Source organism: Lynx rufus, unplaced genomic scaffold (assembly GCF_022079265.1).
Source record: "Lynx rufus isolate CCGP_SWC_20201006 ecotype Redwood Valley unplaced genomic scaffold, mLynRuf1.p SCAF_16, whole genome shotgun sequence".
NCBI lineage: Eukaryota > Metazoa > Chordata > Mammalia > Carnivora > Felidae > Lynx > Lynx rufus.
In genome coordinates this window covers 2331306-2346869 of record NW_025814830.1, presented here as the reverse complement: position 1 = coordinate 2346869, position 15564 = coordinate 2331306, and the positions used below count along the sequence as shown (strand labels likewise).

At 41.8% G+C, this 15564-nt stretch overlaps 2 protein-coding genes across 2 annotated transcripts; one reads left to right on the top strand and one right to left on the bottom strand.

The window, feature by feature from the left end:
* The first annotated feature begins 7980 nt into the window (after positions 1 to 7980).
* On the top strand, positions 7981 to 9015 carry LOC124511685 (vomeronasal type-1 receptor 4). Its single transcript, XM_047079070.1, has one exon. The coding sequence runs from the start codon at positions 7993 to 7995 to the stop codon at positions 9013 to 9015; it is 1023 nt and encodes a 340-aa protein (XP_046935026.1). The 5' UTR covers positions 7981 to 7992.
* Positions 9016 to 9231: 216 nt separating this feature from the next.
* LOC124511684 (vomeronasal type-1 receptor 4-like) lies at positions 9232 to 14935 on the bottom strand. The gene is made up of 2 exons (XM_047079069.1): positions 13929 to 14935; positions 9232 to 9259 (listed from the first exon to the last, which is right to left on the bottom strand). Exons 1-2 carry the CDS (start codon positions 14855 to 14857, stop codon positions 9232 to 9234), a joined length of 957 nt encoding a protein of 318 aa, XP_046935025.1. The 5' UTR covers positions 14858 to 14935.
* Between the last annotated feature and the right edge of the window lie 629 nt (positions 14936 to 15564).

Below are 15564 nucleotides of genomic sequence, written 5' to 3'. Positions count from 1 at the left end.
GCTCGTGAACCACCTCCCTCTTACCCTTATGCCCCCTTTCCTGTGGCTTCTCTGTCAGCCCTGTTCTCAGTCACACCCACACTCCCCACCTTCACCTCATGTGGCAGAGCTCATGGGACTTTTTTTTTTCCTAATTTTGAAGATTGTGATAAATCTTAAATGTAACATACATTTTACCGTCTTAACTGTTCTTAACTGTACACTTCAGTGGTCCAGTGTTTTCATATTTTTATGCAACCTTATCACCACTTGTCCTTCCCCAGAACCCTTCATCTTTCAATTCTGGAACACCGTACCCATTAACACCCAACTCCTCATCTCTCTTCCCCCAACACCCCGGCCCCCACCATCCTACTCTCTGTCTCTATGATCTTGACCGTTATAAGCCCCTCATATAAGTGGGATCATACAGAATTTGTCTTTCTGTGACTGGCTCGTTTCACTTAGCACAATGTCCTCAAGGTTCATCCACGTTGTAGCAGGTGTCAACTTCTCCTTCCTTTTTAAAGCTGAATAACATTCCACTGTAGGTAAATATCACGGTTTGCTTATCCATTCATCGGTTGTTAGACACCGGATTGCTTGCACGTTTTAGCTATGGTGAATAATGCTGCTGTGAACACGAGCTCACGACTATTTCTTCAAGACCCTGCTTCCGATGCTGCTTTTCAACATATACCTGGAAGTGGGGGTGCTGGATCCTGTGGTAATTCTGCTTTTAATTTTTTTTTTTTAATTTTTTTTTCAACGTTTATTTAGTTTTGGGACAGAGAGAGACAGAGCATGAACGGGGGAGGGGCAGAGAGAGAGGGAGACACAGAATCGGAAACAGGCTCCAGGTTCCGAGCCATCAGCCCAGAGCCCGACGCGGGGCTCGAACTCACGGACCGCGAGATCGTGACCTGGCTGAAGTCGGACGCTCAACCGACTGCGCCACCAAGGCGCCCCTCTGCTTTTAATTTTTTAAGGAATTGCCAAACTGTTCTCTACAGTGCCTGCTATTTTTATTCCCCACTCTCAGAGCACAGGGGTCCCAATTTCTCCACATCCTTGTCCTTACTTGCTATTTCCCATTGTTTGTTTGTTTTATAGTAGCCTTCCTAGTGGATGTGAAGTGCTACCACATAGTCATTTTGACTTACATTTCCCTAACCAATTATGATGTTCCATTTGCTTTTTTGCCATCTGTGTATCTTCTTTGGAAAAATGTCTGTTCGGGTCCTTTGCCAGGTACTGAATTGGTTTTTGTTTTTGTGTGTTTTTGTGTTGTTGTTGTTGTTTTTTTTTTGTTTTTTTTTTTTACTGTTGAGTCTTAAGAGCTTAAGAGTTCCCTATGTATTCTGTATATAATCCCTTAACAGATACATGAATTGCAAATATTGTCTCCCACTTTGTTGGTGGCCTTTTCACCCTGTTTATAGTGACTTTTGATGCACAAAAGTTTTAAATTTTCATATACTCCAGTTTTTCTATATTTTCTCTCGTCACCTGTGCCTTTGGTATCATACTCAAGAAATCATTGTCAAATATACTGTCATGAAGATTTTGACCTGTGTTTTCTATAAGGAGTTTTATTGTTTTAGGTCTTACATTTAGGCCTTTGATCCATTTTGAGTTAATTTTTGTTTATGGTGTTAGGTAAGGGTTCAACTTCACTCTTTTGTCTGTGGACTTGGACTTGGTCCTTCCTTCCTTTTTTTTTTCCTGTATGTGACCCTTTCTGCCTTTAGGGATCATGAAAAAATAAGAGCCTCTCCCAAACACTACAGTGGTCTCTTTGGAGATACTCACAAGAAACTTGTAATTGTTTTTAGTAATTAGCAACTGGGAAAAAGGTTTTCAGAAATGTTCCCAGGTCCCCAAGCCTGCACTGTCATTCCCACTACGGGAGAAATAATAATTGCAGTTCTGAGAGGAGGTGAGATCACATATTGACAAACCTCTGAGTCTAGCTGCCTCCCTCCCACCTGTACTGGCTGTCCTGCCTGATCCGCACACTGAGCCAACCATCCTGACAGTGGGAAGGATTCCAGTGAGTATTTTTAATTCCAGTCTGAGAAGCAGGGTCTGCAAGGAAAGGAAGTCTGAGTAAGCGCTCAGGTCTGGAGGAGAAATAGATCTAGTGGCAAAGCCAGACATAGAGGTGGAATAATTCCTTAGCTAAGAGCTGAGCTGGTAAAGAGAGATGAGGGTCCTAAATCCTGTGCCCAATCCCTGATGGCTCCTGATGTAATTTAGTGTGATCGTCACTGAGGACAGTTATTCGTGAACAATCCCAGTGATAATGAAATCCAGCCTTTAAGTGCTTAAATGTTGTAGTTATGAAATGAATACACTATTCACATTTCCTCACAGGAATTATAGATTACATTTCAATGTTGTTAGAGGTATGCTTGTAGTACCACCATACTTAAAATAAAGAGTACGATGAAATGATAAGAATTATTTCAGTCTGTGCAGGAACCACCTATCTGCATTTGTTTCTGGAATACAGATGTTTTTGATCTAAGTCTGGGTCTAGGAGGCACTTCATGAAAACAGTACTCGTGTCTCTAAAACACCTGTGAGTTGATTATGGCCAGACTGATTTCTGTGTTGAAGTTAGAGAAGAAGCATTTAAGGAAAAGGTAACTTTAAATTATGGGTTTGAGACAAGAGGTGTCAGGACCACATGATTTTATTTTTGTTTTATTTTACTTTATTTTATTTATTTGTTTTATCATGGTAAGAACACATGAGATTTACCTTCTTAACAATTTTGTAAGTGTACAACCCAGTATTGTTAACAGTGGGCACAATGTTATACAGCGGGTCTTCAGAACTTACTCATTTTGCATAATTGAAACTTCATGCCTGTTGATCAGCAGCTCCCCATTTGTGCCTCCTCTCCGGTCCCTGGTAACCACCATTGTACTCATTGATTCTATGAGTTTGACTCTTTTGGATTCGTCACGTAAGTGGAATCACGCAGTATGTGTCTAATGACTAGCTTATTCTACTTAGCCTAATGTCTTTCACATTCATCCGTGCTGCCCTGTATTGCATTATTTCCTTCTTTTTTAAGGCTGAATAATATCCCATTGTATATCTATGCACCACACTTTGTTGTTGTTTTTTTAATTTTTTTAAAATTTATTTTTGAAGGAGAGAGAGAGACAGAGCATGAGCGGGGGAGGAGCAGAGAGAGAGGGAGACACAGAATTCAAAGCAGGCTCCAGACTCTGTGCTGTCAGCACAGACCCTGATGCGGGGCTCGAACCCATGAAACGTGAGATCATGACCTGAACCGAAGTCGGACCCTCAACCGACTGAGCCACCCAGGCACCCCTGCACCACACTTTGTTTTTCACTCATCCATCGATGGGCATTTAGGTGGTTTCCATGTCTTGCTACCGAGAATAGAGCTAGGGCAAACAGTGGGGTGCTAATATCTCTTTGATTCTATTCTTAGTTCTTTTGGATAAATACCCTAAAGTGGGATTTCTTGAACACATGGTAGTTCAGGTTTTTTTGTTGTTGTTGTTGGTGGTGGTGGTGTGTGTGTGTGTGTGTGTGTGTGTGTGTGTGTGTGTTTGAAGAAACTCCACACTGTTTTCCATAGTGGTTGTACCATTTTGCATTCCCACCAACGGTGTACATAGGTCCCAGTTTCTCCATATCTTCACCAATAGTTGTTGCCTTTGATTTTTTTGATAATAGCCATCCCCACAGGCATGAGGCGGTATCTCAATGTAGTTTTGATTTGCAGACATTGAGTGTCTTTTCATAAACCTGTTTGCCATTGGTACGTCTTCTTTAGAGAAGTGTGTTCCAAATGCATTTTGTGTTCTTTTCTCTGGTTTAATAATATTCTAACATCAAGCCCAAAGTTCACTACCCATTTCCCTTACATTTCAACTTACATAACGCACATACCTCTTTCAACTTACACGACACACAGTCTCACCTTGTTGCCAGTATCTTCATTTAACGTAGGTATTAATAAACAGATAAGCACTTGAATCAAAATTATTAATGATTTAGTTTCTATCCTACACTGTTTTATCATATATTAATGTTTTGTGCATCACAGTTTAGAGAACAAATAATTGTTTTCCAATAGCTTCTTTGACAAATGACATTGTATTTTTCTTCCTATACCAGTATGACAACAAATGAGTCTTTCTAATGTCAAGCTAACATTGAACAAACCCTACATTCATTCATCTGACTTGGACTTGGGGCAGGTTCCCGTGTGATAGACTGTAATTAGTGAATCTGCATTTTATTAGAATCTCTGAACCTTTATTCATATTTGATATTGACTTTTAGACTAAATCAGGAGACATAAAAAATTGTTCCAACCAAAATTGTAAAATAAAATACCAGTATTGTAAAATAAAATGGCAGAGCAGTAAAACAAAACTAAATCTAGGTCAGGATTACTTGAAAACACAGCTGACATGATTTGTTAGTGCACATAGTGGTTAAGGCTCTGTCTTTCATCCAGTCTAGCCAGGTTCAAGTCCCTTTTGGGCCCCTACCTAGCATGTGGATTTAGATTATTCAAACTCTCTGTATGAAAGTCCTCCTTATGGTGAAAATAATGGCAGTGTCTCCATGAAAAACACAAAGAAGATATCATATATATGGCATTATAGCAGCCATACGTTATACATTGTAAGTGCTATTTAAAGGTTGTATGTTTGGGGCGCCTGGGTGGCGCAGTCGGTTAAGCGTCTGACTTCAGCCAGGTCATGATCTCGCGCTCCGTGAGTTCGAGCCCCGCGTCGGGCTCTGGGCTGATGGCTCGGAGCCTGGAGCCTGTTTCCGATTCTGTGTCTCCCTCTCTCTCTGCCCCTCCCCCGTTCATGCTCTGTCTCTCTCTGTCCCAAAAATAAATAAACGTTGAAAAAAAAATTAAAAAAAAAAAAAATAAAGGTTGTATGTTTAACTCTAGGAAGACCTTTAACCAAACAAAACCTGTAGTAGATCCTATAGTGAGAGTAATGAATGTCTGTTAATATATAATAAATGTAGCCCACACTTCATATTCTCATGCAGGTTCTCCTGGCTCTGAAGACAAATACCAGTTAGTGGTAACTGGCAGAATGGTCTCCAGAGATTTGGCAATAGAAATGGACTTCTTATAACAGACTAAGTTGTAATCACAGGCATTTCCTGCCTCTTTATCATTGGACCTTCCTTTCCTTCACTGAAGGCAAATTGAAATCCACAGTTTGATTTTCATACATCTGCTTATAACCCCTCCTCAGGCATTCTATGCAAAGGTGGCTCCTAGATTTATGGCAGCTTCTAGGTTGAAGCATTTCCACAATGGCTTTGGATGCAAATTTGTTTTATTCCCCCACAGAGGTGGCACAGTAGGCCACTGACATCATCACCTTCCTGCATGTCTCCACCATCACGATCAGCACCAACTCCAGGTGGGCAGAATGAAAAAAGCTCCCAAATATGTTGAGGTTTCTGTTTTCCTCTGCTGGATCCTGTATATGCGGTATAAAATTCTTCTTATTTATATAAGGTCAAACACAGCAGCAAAGACATAACAAAACTCCAAAGATTTCAGATACCGTTCTGCTGAATTTTGTGACAAAATCACAGGTACTCCCTATGCAGCATTGTTATTAGTCCTTTATGTTTCTTGTTTGGGCTCGTGATCTAGGCCTGTGGCTCTAAGTTTCATCCTGCACAGACACAATCAGCAGGTCACACATATTCACAAGAACAACCTTTCCCCAGCTACTTCCAGTTTTTTTTGGGGGGGGGCGGTTTGGTGTTGTAGATTTTTTAAAAAATTGGGGCGCCTGGGTGGCTCAGTCGGTTAAGCATCCGACTTCGGCTCAGGTCATGATCTCACAGTCCATGAGTTCAAGACCCATGTAAGGCTCTGTGCTGACAGCTCAGAGCCTGGAGCCTGCTTCAGATTCTGTGTCTCCCTCTCTACCCCTCCCCTGCTCATGCTCTGTCTCTCCCTGTCTCAAAAATAAATAAAAACATTAAAAAAATTTTTTTAAATAAAAAAATTAAACACACACACAGGATATAAGTGCACAGCTCAGTGGAATTTCACAAACAGGATGTGACCCTGTACACAATGCCAACATCAAGAAACAGAATTCTGTCATTCCCTCAGAAACTCTTGTGCCCCCTTTAAAGTACTGTCCCCAAGGGGCGCCTGGGTGGCTCAGTCGGTTAAGCGTTTGACTTCGGCTCAGGTCATGATCTCACGGTTTATGAGTTTGACCCCTGCATCAGGCTCTGTGCTGATAGCTCAGAGCCTGGAGCCTGCTTCGGATTCTGTGTCTCCCTCTCTCTCTGCCCCTCCTCTGCCTGTGCTCTGTTTCTCTCTGTCTCAAAAATAAATAAAACATTGGGGCGCCTGGGTGGCGCAGTCGGTTAAGCGTCCGACTTCAGCCAGGTCACGATCTCGCGGTCCGTGAGTTCGAGCCCCGCGTCGGGCTCTGGGCTGATGGCTCAGAGCCTGGAGCCTGTTTCCGATTCTGTGTCTCCCTCTCTCTCTGCCCCTCCCCCATTCATGCTCTGTCTCTCTCTGTCCCAAAAATAAATAAACGTTGAAAAAAAAATTAAAAAAAAAAGATACATATAAAAAAAATAAATAAAACATTAAAAAAAAATTAAAGTACTGTCCCCAAGGGTATACTTCTGCTGCATATATTCATAGATTTGGAGTTCTTGGGAATAAGTTTACAGCCATTCTAACATTTAAGAGATTAGATCACTGTTGCCTGTATTGCACTTTCTATAAATGGAATCATATAGAATGAACTCTCTCATATTGGCCTTTTTTTCCTCAGTCTATCTGATTTTGTGAATTTATCCATATAGTTGCATACAACCGGTTACTAGCAGTCATTAGCATTGCTGTATAGGACTCCATTATGTGAATATCACTTGATTGACTCATTCTACTGTTAATGGGCAGGTGGGTAGTTTTGAGATGGGAGCTACTGTGAGTAATGGAGTAGTGCTGGCATATAAACTCTAATAAGTCTTTTGGTAATACCTGTACAAATTTATGTTCAGTAAATTTGTAAAGGTGGAATTGTTGAGACATAGGATTACATCTGGTCAGCTAAAGTAGATACTACCACACAGTTTTCTAAAATGTTTGTAGCAATTTTAACACCCACCAGCAGTGTATGAAAATCTTGGTTGACCCACAACCTTGCCAAAACGTGGTATTAACTCACTTCATTTTAGCTTTCTGGTCAGTGTATGGTGGTACCAAGTAGTGGTTTAATTTTAATTTTCCCAATTACTAAGGACATTGAACATGTTTTGGACATGTATTACCCATTGAGTAACCTCTTTTGAAGTTTCTGTTGGAAAGTTTTGTCCATTTTTTTCTATTGTGAGCCTGTAAGCGTTCTTTGTACTATACACAATCTCAATCTCTTCTCTCTCTCTCTCTCTCTCTCTCTCTCTCTCTCTCTCTCTCCCATGTGTGTGTGTGTGTGTCTTTTGAGGAGAACCGGCTCTTAATTTTTATAATTTACTTTGTCATGTCACATATACAGTTAATATGCTTTGTGCTGTTTAAGAAATATGTTTTTATCTCAAGGCCACAGAATATTCTCTTTTTGTTTTTCTATAAATGTCATTATTTATCTCTAAAATTTAGATGAGCAATCCATTCAGAATTGATTTGTTGTATGATATGGGTAGTTACTGCGGTTTTCTTTTACCTAATATGGCTAGCAAATTTCAGTTTATTCTGAAAATGTTGTATTACGCTCTCTCTATATGCTTTTGCTTATCGTAGCTTCACCCAGTTATGATCACCTCGTTCTTAGTGCTGACTTTTCCATGGAGTATACTGGAAAGTTTCTCCATTTACTCCTGTCTCTTGCAGTCTTTGGCAATCTCACAGGACCACAGAAGTTACTCTTGGTGTCAGATTCTTCAATGAGTCTCTTTGCTCAGAAGAATGATTGTTACTATTTAGAGGAAAATGTGCTAAATGACAGAATGGCCCCTAGGGATTTGGCAATAGCAGTCATCTTCTTATCACAGACGATAGTTGGAATCCTGGGCAATTTCTCTCTTCTTCACCATTATGTCTTCCATTACCACACCGAAGGGAGTTTGAGACCCACAGAGTTGATCCTCATGCACCTGATTATAGCCAACTCCTTGACGATGCTCTCAAAAGGTGTCCCCCAGACATTGGCAGCTTTTGGGCTGCAATATTTCCTCAATGAGTTTGGATGCAAACTTCTTTTGTATGTTCAGAGGGTGGGCAGGGGAATGTCCATTGGCAGCACCTGCCTCTTGAGTGTCTTCCAGACCATCACGATCAGCCCCATGAACTCCTGTTGGAAGGATCTTAAAACCAAAGCCCCAAAGTATATTGGCTTCTCCATTTCCCTCTGTTGGATCCTGTTCACGTTTGTCAATTTAATTTTTCCTATGTATGTGTTATATGCATCTAACAACTGGCACATGAAAAACATCACAAAGAAACGAGATTTGGGGTATTGTCTTTCTGTAGATACTGAGACAATCACAGTTTCTGTATATGCAGCATTGATAGTATTTCCTGAAGTTTCACTTTCTGGGCTCACGATCTGGACCAGCGGCTTCATGGTCTTCCTCCTGCACAGACACAAGCAGCGGGTCCAGCACATTCACAGCACTAATGTCGCCCCCAGATCCTCTGCTGAGTCCAGAGCCGCCCAGAGCATCCTCGTCCTCGTGAGCACCTTTGTGTCTTTCCACTCCCTCTCCTCCGTCTTTCATGCTTGTATTGCTCTTATTTATAATCCCAGCTGGTGGCTGGTGAACACCGCTGCAGTAATTTCCGTGTGCTTTCCAGCCATCAGCCCATTTCTGCTCATGAGACAAGACTCCACAGTATGTAGGCTCTGCTTTTCCTGGATAAGGAACACAAAATCCCCTAATCTTACCAGAAAAAATGTGAATTGTATGTGTCTGAGCAATGCCCAGTTGTTTATTTACTCCTCCTGCTGGAAAAGTCAATACAGAACCTAGGAAGTAACCACATGACTCTCCAGCGTGGACACTAATGGGCATTGGTGGTTGCATCACCTGGTTGAAATGGGCCATATACTGGCAGACTGGAAGTGGACAAAGCTGTTTGGCCTCATTCTGATGCCTAGTATTCTGAATATAGCTGTCTTAATGAAATGCTATTGAGGGAAATTGAGTGGATTTGATTCTAGCTTCTTATCTGTTGATTGGAGTGCTTCACTCAGGGATGTACTCATAGAAAAATCTGCCAGAGTTTAATACTGTGAAAAAATGGGTTATCAATATTGTTGGAAGGCAATTCTCCATGGGTTTCTCATGTATGTGCATGTCTTGTGGGCAGAGGCATGGGGAACTTTTGTTCTGGACTGTTTTTCATAGATGTTTGTATAAAGAAGTACCTTTGAAGATAATAGATTAGTGTCATCCTTTGGAGCAGTGGACAGATTAATTTGTTGTACAGGAAAATAAGAAACTTTAGCCGAGAAGTGGCAATGACAAAGGTGACAAGAATTTTGGAGATCTGAGGAGAAAGTTAAGCCTGAGAAGTCTGCTTGAACATCGAGTGGAGTCCTGAGACATAGTGAGTTAGAAAATCCTCAGAAGTTGAAAGGATATCTGAGTCCTCATCTAAGAGCTTCAGGAACCACACCATCTCCCCTCCACGATAAGTGCTGGTTGCCACCATTCTAGGAAAGTCATTCCTTGAAAACATCTTACTGGTGAGTTTAAACTAAAACTGGAAGTAGATGCCCAGAGCCAGCTTCAAATATGTCCCATTGTAATAACCTTGCTTGAGATACGTATCAGCTTTTAATGTCGCATGGCTTCATTCTCAGACTGTGCTCAGAAAAAAGGTGATAGCCTCTCAGGTGCTATATGTCTGTGTGGAGGACAGAGGATGCAGGTTTATTTGGAATCCTATGCCCCAAAGCTGCATGTTCCAAAGGATGAGAATTTAGCCCCAATTGAATGATGATGATCCTAGAAGAATCCTAGGATGAATGGTGATTCTAGGAGACTGAAATCAGTAGGGCATTAAGGAGAGAATGTGAAATGATATGTCCCATTCAAGAGGGAAATCCTCCTGCCCCAGACAAAAGTGTGGTTCAAAACCTTGTGAGTGAGACAATCCATTCCTGCCACAGAAAGGGCACACTCTCCCAAAACTTGAAGTCAAAAAGAAGATGAAACATATGTATCAGTTACTGCACCCCAGAAAACAAATAATTTGACCTTTTTTTTTTTTTTTGGCATAAAGCCAAGTCAAAGTCAGCTTCTGACAGAGGTGAAATCCACTTGAAATCAGATCTTTCTTTGTGAACAGTAGAGACTCTGAAATTCGGGAAAGTGAGACAGTCATTGGCCCAATCCCAGGGGAGAAGCTGTGCTTTTCATATGGACCGCAAATCTGGGAGGAGAGTCAGTTCAAGGAGTGATTCCTGTCCAGACAGTGCCCATGGATGGACACATGAGTGACTGCAGGGATTCTTCCTAACTTGAACAAAGGACAGTGATGAGTGTTACATTCAACGTCCAAAAACCCACCTCTGGGAGCCGGAGATCTCTCCTCTTTACAGGTTCGTTCTCGTTCTCTCTCTCTCTCTCTCTCTCTCTCTCTCTCTCTCTCTCATATCAACCCAGAACTTCACTGGGGATGTGAGATTGCACAAGCCTGGAATTGCAGTGCAGATGCAGGAAAGAAAGAAGAGAAGGGTGAACTACTTTTCAAAAAAAAAAATAGGAAGCTCCAGTGGTACCTTCATCTAATTCTCCAAGCTGGAAACTAGGAGCCTTGCCTAGAGGTGGTAAAATAAAGGGTAAAGAGATTTTTTGTTAACGTCTATTATTGAGAGACAGAGAGACACAGAGCGTGAGCAGGGGAGGGGCAGAGAGAGAGGGAGACACAGAATCCGAAGCAGGCTCCAGGCTCTGAGCTGTCAGCACAGAGCCCGACGCGGGGCTCCAACTCACGAACCGTGAGATCACGACCTGAGCCAAAGTCGGTCATCTAACCAACTGAGCCACCCAGGTGCCCCAAGGGTAAAGAGATTTTAGAGGAAGGTGAAAAGAATGCCCTTTTGGGTGGAGTCCGGTACCTTTAGGATCTGACAGCATCAGGAACTGGGTGCAAGGACAGAAGTTCTATGAGCATAACACGAAGGCTCACACAGGTGCTTTCACAGGGACAATCCCTGTGGGGGATGCAGGCAACACGCCGCCTCCCAGGAGGAAACTGACAAGCAGGGAAGTTAACATTTGCCCAAAGTCGGGACTGAAAGTTCCGCTTCCAAACCCAACCAGCAGTCCCCCCACCCTCCACTGAACCTCATCCTCCCCCAGTGGAAAATAGCCTGTGCTGACTCCCTTCTCCTGGTTCCCGTGGATGGGCAGGCATAGTACGGGAGACATGTCCCAGCCTCTGTTTCCCTGCTGTGGCCCCCCTGTAAGGGCTCTGCTCCCGGAGAGAGTCAGGCCACAGCAGCTGACATCTCAGAGACTGGGGACCTGGGATCCCATTGAAAGAGATCAGGGAAGCCAGAGACACAAGGATTTTTTTCCTTTACTCCTGGACGGATTAAGCACTGTGGACCTGTCCATAGATTTTCACTTTAATTTTCACTGGAAAATAGGGCTCTCAGTTTGGTGGGGTTATAACAGCCACACATATTGGCATAAGACAAGGTGATTGAGACTGAAGCCTCTAACTTGCCAACGGAGAGCACATCATGTATGTAATGAAACTTTATTTGGTGATCATGTCTCCTCTGACTCCTCTTTGCTGTGACAATTTATCGGATTTTCCTCATTTTTGACGATCATAATAAAGACAAACCTTGAAGTATATGTTACCTGATATGTAATTGCTGTGCTACATTGTTAAAGTGTTTTAAATTCCATACAATATTTTTCACTTTTCTACTTCAATTCTTATTTTCAATGTTATTCTTATTTTTGACTGTTCTTATTTTCTATTTCAATTCCTGTAGGTCTTGAAAAACCTCTTACAAACAAGCATACATTTGACCCCTTTCCTTTGGAAATTGTACCGTTAGTATTGGTTTTTCAACCTAGAAATTTCAGCATGATTTGAAAAACTAATCAGTCTTTTTGGCTAGTACATTAAACTCTTTCTTGACAATGTAAGGACATTATGCATAAATCTCACAAGAGCCCATGATTTTATTGGTGATATATGTTTTTAAATACCTACAGCCCTTTAATACAGTACATAGATCAACGACACTATGCCCACTGATCACATTTCTGCATGCAGCGCAGACATCAATGCACAGAATATCATCAGACCCCCAGAAGTCCCCATCTGCTGTCCCTCTCAGTCACCACTCATAGGGTAAACACTGCTGGGACCCCTACCAGCATAGGTTATTTTTGCCTGTTTGGTATTTTATATAGTAGAATAATAGAGCATGAACTCTTTTGTATTTGACTTTTTTCATTTCTTATGTTGTTTAGGAATTTATCCTTCCATATTATTCATCCCTGGCATTGCTGTATAGGATTCCATTTTAGGAATATCAAACAACTAATCATTCCACTCTTACCAGGAGTGAATCTAGAGAAACAAGATTTAAGGAAGAGATTTCTGAATAGGCTCTTGAGTAGAAACCAAAGAATTAGATTTCAAATCCCTTTAGATTTAAAAATGCAAAAGAGAGCACTGATAACCTATCACGCAATATCTTCCCTCAACACTCCTAATCAGCTACTTTAAAAAAAAAAAAGTATCTGGGTGAACATGTGTTTGATACTTGCAAAGAATTTTGGAAAACTAATAAACATGATAACATTGGCTGGTTGCTTTTAATGTTGCTGGACAAAGAGGTCAAAGAAAAGGCTGAACTTGGGAGTTTGAGGTTCCAGCTGAAGCTCCGTGTAAATAAATGACCCCAAGGCCTGTATGTGCCCTGAAGGAGACCCAAGCGTTTCCCTCCAGACCCCATCTTGCCAACGTGCCCAGGTCATCTTAACATAATAGAGAAAAATCCACTTTTTCCTGATCACAACACGTCTGTTTACATTGTTAACACTCACTTGACGGTCTTCAAATATCAGTGGAAACAGTTTTTCGTTTTTGTACTTTCCTTTGCCCCGATGCTCTTTATCCTGGCCATTTCCTCATGAAAATATGGTAAACATGGTGATCTGCCTTCGTAACATCATGTTTCAAATGAATCAGTGCCCTCTCTGTAAGGGTGTGACTTACCTACAAAAGTCCTAACTGGCTCCCAGAGACACTACTGCCCAAGAATGGATTTTTCCTCCAGCCCCACCCAGGCTATTCATTATTTAGTGGGGACATTATATTCTTCGGTTGAAGGCATGACAAGGCCACATGCTAAGCCATATTCGTATAACTTTTCCCCAAATTTCATGCCAGGTGCATTTCTTGGAAATTTATTGCATTAGATTGAAAGCCACACACTGGAAGACTTCTCTGGAATATACAGATTGTTTCCAGACCAGGCATTTATTACTGCATATAAATTCTGAACTCCTCTACTGAAAGTATTAGGAAAACTTCAATTATATAAGTATTTACAAGATAATTTTATTTCATTACAATGTTATTATGATTTATTGTTTATTTTGAAGAAACTGCTCAGCATGTCCAATTTATCATTCCCTTTTGACTCATAGTGTTATTTAGAACACTGAAGGGGTGAATTAATTGGCAACTACGTTATACAAATACACACAGTTTACATATATCTCCTAAGATGAGGGGATTTTATTATTTAAAAAAAGTTTAAGTTTATTTGAGAGAGACAGCATTTTTATTTGAAAGAGAGAGAGAGTCTTAAGCAGGCTCCATGCTGATTCCACGACCCTGGTATCATGACCTGAGCTAAAATCAAGAGTGAGATGCTCAGTGGACTGAACCACCCAGGCACCCTGGATGAGGGGATTTTATATTCCTTGTCCATGCAAAGCACAGCCTGGGTACCCTGGAGTCATGGCTCGTGAGCAGAGAGGGGCTGACAGTTGGGAAACACACAGACATGACTGCAGTGACATTTATGAGGATCGAGCTGGGATTATCAAAAGCAGTCAAAACAACTTGAAAAATGGAGGAGAGGGTGTAAAAATAGACAAAGGTGCTCACCAGGAGAAGGATGGTTTTGGTGGCTCTGGACTCCGGGGAGGATGCAGAAGAAGCATTGGTTCTTCGAATATGTTGGACTCGCTTCTTGTGCCTGTACAGAAGGAAAACCATGGAGCTGCTGGCCCAGAGCATGAGCCCCAGACATAACACATCGGGGAATGATAACAACAGTCCATACAGTGAGTCACTAGTTTTGTCGTGACGAACCGAAGAACAGTATCCAAAATCCTTTCTGTTTGTGATGTTCTTATCACTCAATGTGCTCGTTAAGTAGATAGGGAAAATGATATTCACCAGCATTTGCAGGACCCAACACAGGAAAATAGAGGGGAAAATGTATTTGGGCGCTTTAACTTTAAGCTCTGCCCACCTGGAGTTCCCAGGGCTGATGGTGATGGCCTGGTAGACGCTCAAGATGCAGATGCTACCAATGGACACTCCCCTCCCCACTCTGTGAAGAAGGGAAAGAAGTTTGCATCCAATGTCACTGAGGAAATGTTTCCGCCCAAATGCTGCCATGGTCTGGGGGACTCCTTTGCAGAGTAGGGCTAAGAAGTTGGCTACAATCAGGTGCTTATGAATGAAATCTGTGGACCTCCACCTGTACTCAGTGAAGGAAAGGATGATATAATGACAAAGAAGTGAGAAATTGCCCAGGATTCCAACGGTAGTCTGTGTTAAGAAGATCAGACCGATGGCCAGATCCCTTTTGACCATTCTCTCTGGTCCCAGTCACTGACCGTTGCCTCCTGGGCTAGAACTTCCTGCATGGAAATATGAGACATAGGCAACATGTATCACGTCAGCTGAAATCCACTATGTTCTGCTTTCCATTCCTTGCCCCTTGGATACGCCTACTTGAGGTCTTCTTTTCACAGCAGCTTCTGAGGGCTGAATGTAGAACTTTTCAAGAGCCCTTATAATGTAAAATCACTCCTGTGAAGGCACTCACGTGAGAACTTCTTCATGCTCCACACATCTATAAGGTCAGCACTACTGTGGCTGTAGTTAAAAGATGAACAGAACAGACACACAGAGAGGTTAAGGATCTGTCCAAATCTGCTCCTTCAGGCTGTCATATTGGTCTGCTAGACGGCTAGTTAGCTGTGTCCATCTAACAATCCAGGTCTATAGTTACTTTTGACTTGACCCCTTGTAGTTGATTTTCGAGTGGTGGTATTATATAATTTTCATTACAACAAGTTCCCATATACTTGTAAAGATTTATTTGATGGAACACTATCAATTCTGGGTCAAGCCTTAAATATCTTAGTGAATGTCATGCACTGCAGGCAGTAGTTTACTGCAGGAACCTGTCCCGTAACTAGTTACATGTAGTGGATGTAAGAGGAGGTTGATACTAGGAAGGCAGAAGAAAGACGAATTTGATTTTATGTCAAGAACCCAAGTGTAATGGCAGCAAT